This window comes from Trichechus manatus, unplaced genomic scaffold (genome assembly GCF_000243295.1).
Source record: "Trichechus manatus latirostris isolate Lorelei unplaced genomic scaffold, TriManLat1.0 scaffold00170, whole genome shotgun sequence".
NCBI lineage: Eukaryota > Metazoa > Chordata > Mammalia > Sirenia > Trichechidae > Trichechus > Trichechus manatus.
Window position 1 is genome coordinate 822,127 of NW_004444106.1, and position 9,481 is coordinate 831,607.

Sequence of the window (9,481 nt, forward strand, 5' to 3'; positions counted from 1 at the left end):
CCACAAGTGGATGGCTTTAACAAACAGAAATTTATTCTTTCACAGTCTAGGAGGCTAGAAGTCCAAATTCAGGGTGCCAGCTCTAGGGGAAGGCTTTCTCTCCCTGTTGACTCTGGAGGAAGGTCCTTGTCTCTTCAGCTTCTGCTTCCTGGTTCCTTGGAGATCTCCATGTGTTTTGGCATCTATCTTACCCTACCTCTGCTTCCTAGCTTTCATGTTTAATCTTTTTTATATCTTAAAAGAGATTGAATCAAGATATACCCTACACTAATCCTGCCTCATAAACATAACAAAGACTACCCATTCCCAAATGGGATTATAACCACAGGCATAGAGGTTATGATCTACAACACATATTTTTGGGGGGCATAATTCAATCCATAACATTCCACCGTTTGGCCTCCAAAACTATGAGTTGGAATGGACTCAATGGCAAGGGTTTTTTTGCCATGTGCAAAACACATTCACCTCATCACATCATCCTAAATGTCTTAAATCAACTCCAGGTCCAAAGTCTCATCTTCTGAATCATCTAAATCAAATATGGGTGTGACTTTAGGCGATTCCATCCTGGGGCAAAATTCCCCTTCATCTGTGAACCTGTGAAATCTAGACTACAAGTTATCTCCTTCCAAAGTGCAATGGTAGACATTTCCATTAAAATGGGAGAAATTGGAGGGAAAGAAGGGATAATAGGTGCCAAGCAAGTCTAGAAACCAGCAGAACAATTTACATTAGCTCTCAAGACTTGAAAATAATCCTCTCTTCTCTGAGACCATCTGGACAATAGCTATGCCTCCAGACTCTGGATGCTGGCCATGCCCTCTGGATTCTGGTGTAGGCCCCTCAGCCCTGGGCTTCAGCTCTGCCTTCCAGGCCCTCTGGGATGGCAGCTCTGCTCCCTCAGCTTTAGGCAGCCCCATTCTCCTAGTCCACCTGAGTGGCGACCCCACCCCCTCAACCCCAGCAGGCCCCATTCTTCTGCCCCTTGGATATGGCAGCCCCATTTCCCAGCACACCTTAATGGCAGCCCCACACTCCAGGACTGGGTTGGCGAAGATCCAACTCTTTGAAACCTAAAAGGCTGTAGCCCCACCCTTTGAGATCCAGGAGACTGTGGCCTCATCCTTTGAAACCAAGAAGGCCCTGCTTCCTGTGCTTCTTCCAACAGTTCTGATCTCCGAGCTGCTCCAGAGATGGTTCTTTTCTTTTCTTGGAGGACAGCAGATGTTGCTCCTTTGGTCTGTTTCCTGCCTGTAGAATTTCAAGAGGCAGACAGTGTTCTTTCCTTTCTTTCTCTGTCCCCTTCAATTTAAGCTGATGGGTTTTCTGCTGTGGTAGTTGGTTAGATCCATTAGTCACAAGCTTAATCTCTTTAACAAAAGATTGTGTAGCTATATCCTTGGTGAACATTCTAGGACATGTGTCCTTAGCTTGTACAACAGAATTTTCCAAATCTTTAAGTTCTGTTTTCATTTTGCACAGTTCATTTTTAAGTCCATCTCTTTCCTCTCGCGTACTACTATAAGCAACAAACATAAACCACATAGCCCCTTTAAGATCTTGCTTAGAAATCTCATCAGCCAGATATCCAAGTTCATCAGTTACAAGTTCTACCTTCCACCAAACATTTGAACAGATTTAGACAAGTTCTTTGCCACTGCAGAAAAAGCATCATCCTTCCTCCATTGTCCAATCACATGTTCATCATTTTCTTTTAAAGCCTCACCAGAAGCACACTTAACATCCACATTTCTAGGAAAATTTTGTTGCTGGCACCATATGTATTCTCTAAAATGACAGAGACTTTCTCTATAGCTCTCCTCACTTCCGAGTCCTCACTAAAATTGCCTTTGACATCCATAATTCTCCCAACGGTCTCTTCAAGGTAATCTAGGCTTTTACTATTAGGCACCTTAAAACTATTCCAGCCTCTATCCATTACCCAATTCCAAAACCACTTCCACATTTTAGGTATCTGTTAGAACAGCACTCTACTCTTCCAATATCAAATTCTGTCTTAGTTATCTAGTGTTGCTATAACAGAAATACCACAAATGGATGGCTTTGACAAACAGAAATTTATTTTCTCACAGTTTAGGATACTAGAAGTTCAAATTCAGGGTGCCAGCTCTAGGGGAAGGCTTTCTCTCTTTGTCAGCTCTGGAGGGAGGTTCTGTGATCCAAGATACACCCATTGTTAATCCTGCCTCATTAACATAACAAAGACAACACATTCCCAAATGGGATTATAACCACAGGCATAGACGTTAGGATTTATAACACATATTTTAGGGGGATATAATTCAATCTGTAACAGTATCCTTACAGAGACTGGGGTCTGGTGGTGTGGCCCCTTAAGACTGGAAAAAGGCATCCGTGGGAGGATGGCAGGGGAGGCTCTCCCACAGGTGTGTCTGTGTGGAAAACCCCTAGCGGGCAATGCTTAGAGAAACAGCGTTTCATGGTTCAAATACATTTTTAAATATTCTGCTTTAAATCAGAAGGTTAAAGTGAGGGTTAGGCAGTGGTGCCCAGCAGGGGCAGACTCTGTCCTGGGTACTTCTATTCAACCCTCACAGCATCCCTCAGGGGAATGCCATTATCAATGGTGTTACTCCATTTCCCAAGTTGGGAGCTAAGGTTCAGAGAGGTCAAGTTGGTCACACAGTGTTTCCTGGGTGGTGGGGACAGGATTCAAATCCCAGCATGCCTTGCTTCTGGCCAGTGCCCCAAGATGGAGAAGAGGGACAATGATACTATTTATCAAGCACTTTGCTGTCTAAAGGACCCCCTCGCCCTGCTCACTCCCATCACCCTTTATTTTCTTCTCAGCACTTTTATCTTGTCTACCTTCTTCATGGCTGCCCCTCTAGTGTCTAACAGGGAGCCTCTCACTTATTTACTCCCAGTAAATGTTTATGGAACATCTAATCCTTACAACTTTTTGTAGTACCATTAATCACAGCTCCAAATGTCACACAGGAAGGAAATGGGGAAGCTGAGGCTCAAACCCAAGTTGGACTTCTTAGCCACTGCGCTCTGCCCCCCTCTTGCTTACTGAGGTATGCACCACTCCACATGGACAGGTGGGGCAGGAGGGGAGGGATGTTACATAAATGTCATGTGCTCCAAGTGGAGGGTCATGCCATATCTAGAAAGCCATCTAGCCTCTGGCTCTGAGGCTCCTGAATCCCACAGCTAGGCCTTGACCACTCTCTCTCATCCCATATCCAGTCCCTCTGCAAATCCTGAAGTTCTCCCTTCAAAATATATCCAGAATCCAACCACATCTTCTACTGCTACTCCTCTAATCCAAGTCATTCTATCTCTTGCCTAGATTATTGTTCCAGCACCAACTACCTCCCTGGTCCACCCTTGCCCCCTTCAGACTTCTTCACATGGCAGCCTGTTCAAACTTAAGTGTACTCATGTCTCTGCTGAAAATTCGTCAATGGCTCCACATCATTAGGAATAAAATCCAAAGCACTTACCGTGGCCCACAGAGTCCTAGGGGCCCCCCACCCCCAACACACCATGGCTCCCTCTATGACCTCTTCTCCTCGCACCTGCTCGTTCTCATCCAGGGACGGTGGCCTGGTATGCACACACATGCACACAGACACATGCATGTGGGCACACATGTGCACATGCACACATATATACACAGACTATCATTCTCTACCCCCTTACCTTGCTTGATTTTTCTTGTAGCATTTATCATCACACAACAGATGTTTACTTCTTTATATCTGTTACCTTCTACTAATATAAGCTCTGGGGGGCGGGTGGGAGAGCGAGGGCTAGCACGCTGCCTGACATAAAATATTTGTGGAAGGTAAGAGGGAATATGAGTTCAGGAAATATTTGTTGTATGAATGAATGAAAAAAACATGTAACATACCTCAATAAGTTAGGAATGGTTATGGTGTCTCCCACTCACAGACCTGATGCCTAACTTAGCAAGGGTTTTCTGCTAGAATATTAGGGATCATTTTTATGGTAGAGACTGAGGGCTGAAGGACCATTTTCAAGGCTGGTGAAGTTCTCTTTGGTAATACTCTTTCCCATCCTTATAATATGAGAAAGCATAGCTTCCCCATCAGGGGCTTTGATACCTAGATGCTTAGGGTAGGTGCTGGAGCAGGAAAGCAGCCCAGCACCCACTGCAGAAACCCTCCAGAGATAAGGACGCACATGGGCAATGTCCTGATACTTGGTGTATTAGTCAGGGTAAAGTAGGCTCAACTGTGGTAACAAACAAGCCCCCAGTCTGGGTGGCTCAGTACAACACAAGTGTATTCACTGATGTCCCAGATGTGTGTTGCGAGGTGAGAGGGTCTTCACACAGTCACTCAGGGACCCAGGCTCCCACCATGTCGGACTTTGCCGTCTGTACTGCATGCCTTCCAGGTCACCACAGACATGGAAAAAGAAGAGGCTCAAGCACGGGAAATGTTTTCATGTCCCAGGCCTGAGCAGCAAACATCCCTCCTGCCCACATTCAACAGGCCCCACCTAGATGCCCGGGGTGGAAATGTATCTTTTGTCCACACCCAGGAGAGAAGGGAGATGGTTTAGTGACCATACAGCATTGTCTCTGCCACACCAGGAGAGGGTAGACCTTGGGCTCTAGGACACATAGATATGATATGATAGAGCTACGTCTCCTGTCTGAGCCTCAACTGGGACACATTCAGGCTAGGTCTGCAGCTGGTGGCCCCAGGAATCCCAGTCCTCTGTGGGAAAGAACAGAGAGGGAGGGGATCTGGAGAAAGAAGCTGGAGGGTGTGACTGGTTGAGAGAGGGTCCCTAGGGGACAAAACAGCAATAAAGACTGGGAACAGAAAAGGCAGCCAGGTACATGGTCCTCTTCCACCGCTTCTCCCAGAACACAGGGCAGCCGTGGGACTGCGGGCTCAGGAGGGCTGCTTCGTTTGAACCCTGAGGACCTGCATGCCTGGAGGAAGCCAGGAAGCGGCACCTGGGCAGGCGCTCTGCCCTCTGTGCAGCACGGGCAGCTGGGCGGGGACAAGATGAGGGCACTACCCTCAGGTGGCTTCTCAGGTGGGAGGCAGAAAGAGAAGGCTGGGATGAAAGAACAGGAGCCTAGCTGAGATGCCTTCCCCAGTACTCCCAGAGCAACCTCGAGAGACATTAAGGAGTGGGTGCTAAGCTGGCTGTTCATGGGGCATCGCTTATATCCACAGGCTACTGATCCTGGGCTTACAGGTGCTGTAGAAGAAGGTGCTCTGATTACAGCATGGCCTCTGCCTTGTATTCTATTCCAGTCCTCAGGCCCATAATGTGGTGTGCCTGGGGGCAGCTGGGGTGGGAAGGGGGTTGGGAGGGACCATAAGTCCCAGTAGGCCCACCACTAAGATCCAACACTGGGGCATCGTCCTGTTTTCTACTTGAACAGCCCTAGCCTGCCTGCCAGGTGCCTGACGCTTGCATTTCTCCCGCCAGTCCCCTAAAGAGCTAGACCTTGTCCCTGTGGGAACACAACAGTCGGGTCCCACCATGCCCCTTACTTGGAGCATCACCACTAGGCCACCCTGCCTGTCTCCTCCCTCCCTAATAGGGAAATGTAGGGCTGGGGGGACAGGAAGCCAGAGAGCTGTTAAGATACCCCTCCCCTGCCCCAGAAAGATCAGAACTTCCCAAGCAAAAGAGATGACTCCTGGTACAGCAGACGGAATCTGAACGGCCCCAGGCAATGGGACAGGAATTCATAATAAGATGACAGTGATAATTAGCACCAAAGGGCTGAGCGGCTTTCTCTCCAAGGGACACCTTTCTTCTCTCCCCCTCCCTGAGCAAACAGAGCAAGCCAGCCCCCTCCAGATCCGTGAGAGTCCAGCTAAGCACCGGGGACTAATGTTAAGGCAAGAGTTGCATTGACTCTTTATGCTTCTTGATCTTTTGGGGATCACGGACACCTTTGAGAATTTGGTGAAAGCTATGTTTCCTCCATCGGGGGGGACAAAGTATATATATGGAGGCCTGGTAGCACAGTAGTTAAGCATTCTGCTGCTAACCAAAAGGTCAGCAGTTCAAATCCACCAGCCGCTCTTTGGAAACCCTATGGGGAAGTCCTACTCTGTCCTATAGGGTCACAATGAGTTGGAATCGACAGGACAGCAACAGGTAAGGTTAACAGGTATGATTCCTCCACTGGGGGGAAAAGTATATATATAGCTCATCACAATACAATTCCAATGAATTCTCTAAGTCCTTAAACCCCATCCACGAGCCCTTTAAGGGTCAAATAATTCTTCATTTATTCAATATACATCTATTAAGAGTCTACTAATAGGTGCCATGATAGGTGTTTTCATCTACAGTTGTTACTTGCCACTGAGTTGGCTCCAACTCATGACAACCCTATGCACAACATACCAAAATGTTGCCCAGTCCTGTGCCATCTTCCTGATTGTTAGCATATTTGAGTCCATTGTGTAGTGCCTTCCAACCCAGGGGGCTTATCTTCCAGCACGATATCAGCTAATAGTCTGTTGTGATCCATAGGGTTTTCCTTGGCTAATTTTCTGAAGTAGATTGCCAGACCTTTCTTTCTAGTCTGTCTTACTCTGGAGGCTCCACTGAAATCTGTCTACCATGGGTGACCCTGCTGGTATCTGAAATACCAGTAGTCTAGCTTCTAGCATCACAGCAACACACAAGCCACCACATTACAGCAGATTGACAGATGGTGGTGGTCATCTACAGTAGTACTTCTTAATCAGAGCAGCACATCAGATTCACCTAAAAAAAAAAAAAGATACACCTATGCTGATGATATAGTTCTTAAAGATTACGTTCTACCTCCCAGTATGGTGAGTAGTATCTGGGGTCTTAAAAGCCGATGAGCAGCCATCTGAGATACAACTACTGGACTTAATTCGTCTAGAACAAAGGAGAAAGAAGGAAACTCAAGAATCAGAGAAGGAACTGGACTACAGGACTGTCTGCATAAACCACTGCCTCCTCCACCCTGAGACCAGACAAACTAGACGGTGCCCAGCTACCTGTACTGCACGTTTTGATAGGAACACAATAGATGAATCCTGATGAAAAGGGAGAAAAATGTGGAACACAACATCAAATTCTTAAAGAACTCAAACTTACTGGACCTACTGAGGCTGGAAGAGTCCCCAAGACTATGGGCCTGAGTTGCCCTTCAGACCTTGAATTGAAACTATCCCCTGAAGTCACCTTTAAATAAGTAACAGATTAGCCCAAAGAGTAAAGATTGTCAACCCTGAGCATTAGGTTTTTAAAAAATACATATATCTATATAGGATCAAAGGGTCAATACAAAGGTTGGAGGGTGACAGGAGATTAAGTAAATGGAAGTGAAAAAACTAGACCAGAAATAACAAGAATGTTGACACAGTGTGAAGACTGGATCCAATGTTACTAATTATTATGTCTAGAAACTGTGGAATGGGAGCAGGTTTTGCTGTGCATATTTTCACCAAAAATTTTAAAACACACATATGCTTGAAGTCTCTCCTCGTAGCACAGGAACTCTCAACACTGGTTCTAAGTTGGAATCACCTGGGGAGCTTTTTAAACTCCTCACCCAGACCAATTAGCTCAGAATCTTTGGGGATAAGACCCAGGAATCCCCAGTGATTCCAACCCACAGACAAGGGAAAGAGCCACTGTCCTAGAAAATCCAAACAAGTGTTTTTAAAAAGCTCTTCAGGTGGCTGTGATGCACACCCCAGGGAAGTTCATTCATTCATTCATTCAATAAATGTTTAATGAGCACCTACTGTGTGCCAGGCCCTATGCTGGGCATTGTGCACATACCAGAGACTAAAGAAACAACATCTCTGTCCTCACAAAGTTTACATTCTCGTGGAGCGAGCTGGCAAAAAATAACTAATGCATAAAAAAAGAATTAATTGCAAGCTGTAATTAATGCCACAAGGGGCATACATTAGGAAGTGACATAAAGAAGAACAAGGGGAATCTCCTTGGGGAGATCAGGGAAGGCCTCCCTGAGGAGGGGACACTTAAGTTGATACTTGAAGGATGAGGAATCAAGGAAGAGCACTCCAGGCAGAGGGAACAGCCAGTGCAAAGGCCCCGCAGCAGGTAAGAGCTTGGAATAAGAAAGTGGCGAGAGTGACTGGACCATCCAAGGTGAGGAAGGGGTAGGGTGTGGCATGGGCCGAGGCTGAGAGGCAGGAGCCAGACCAGGCAGGGCCTTGAAGATTTGGGAAAGAATGTAGATTAAATTCCTGACTGGTATTCTCTCCACTCCCCAGAACCACCTGGGCAAGGAGGAAATTATATTTCTCATTACCAGTTGGAAAACTGAGGCTCCGAAGATGAAGTGACATTCTAAAGCAATGCAGCTCAAAAGGGGCTCAGCTGGGACGCACACCTGTCTCCTGACATGGTGGCTGGGAAAGCAGAGGCCACAGGCCCCTCAGAAAGTGTCCGGGAGGGTGGTTCTCGCCCCTTCTGGCCACAAGCCTCTCTTTTGATTGACCCCTTCCCTCCAGCCCAGGCCCTGATATGACTAGGGTGGGGACAGCATTGTTCTCCCTCCACCCTGACCCCGCCTCACAGCCCTTAGCACCATGGAAACCGAGCAAGCCAACCAGAACACTCAAAGGTATAAAAGGAGCCCTTTATAAACTGAGCCACCTCTCCCCAGACAAGCCACCGCTCAACATTCTGAGGCCTCCAGGCGGCCCCCTCCTCCTGGATAAACAAATCCAGCTGCCCTCCATTTTCCTCCAGGAAGGAAAAGGGGAGTCTTCTGCCCGAGATGCGAATGCTCAGGGACAAGATCCAAGCCTGCAGTCACCCCGCCTAGAGCTGCAGTCACATGCATGGCCATGCCACAATGCAGGGGCGCCTCAGGAGCCCCAGAAAAGTTCCTACAGTGACCTGGGGAGTATCCGGACCAGTGACAGCTATGTGTCAAGCATGAGACACCTCAGCCCCGAGAAATGCAGTAACGTCAGCCTGGCGAGCAGCGGGTACGCGGCAGATAAGGAGAACAGCGAGGTCAGCTTGGTGGACAGCGGTCGAGTTTCGAGGTTGAGTAGAAGGCTCAGCAACCAAGTGGGCAGCACCCAGACCAGCCATCTGTGTGCCACCTACTCTTCTATCCAGTTAAAAAGCCTGCAGACCGGCCAAGCCGATAACAGCAAGCAGACTGGAGGGGAAAAGTGAGACCAGCCTGCTGGGCAGCAGCACCAGCAGCAGGTCCAGCAGCCTGACCAGCATCAGCTTCATCAGCCAGGGCAGCAGCGTCCTTACCTACCAGGTGAGCAGTGGGCTGGTCAGTTCCACAGGCAGCCTGCCCTCCAGCCAGAGCAGCAGCTGCCAGGTCAGCAGGGTGGACAGCAAGGTGCAAAGTGGGCTGAACAATAGCAATACCAGTCTGCAGGAGGACAAGACTCAGGACACTGTGAAAAACAGCAGCCAGATCACTGACGGCAAGCAGCTGCCC

The 9,481-nt window shown here is 47.9% G+C and overlaps 1 protein-coding gene across 1 annotated transcript in view; it reads left to right on the forward strand.

Moving 5' to 3' along the window:
- The window catches only part of CUNH16orf82 (chromosome unknown C16orf82 homolog), a 120,891-nt gene extending 111,690 nt beyond the window's left edge, over positions 1-9,201 (forward strand). The window contains exon 2 of the mRNA XM_023740971.1: positions 8,678-9,201. Coding sequence (XP_023596739.1) covers positions 8,678-9,201 — 524 coding nt within the window. The remainder of the gene's footprint in view (positions 1-8,677) is intronic.
- Positions 9,202-9,481: the final 280 nt, after the last annotated feature.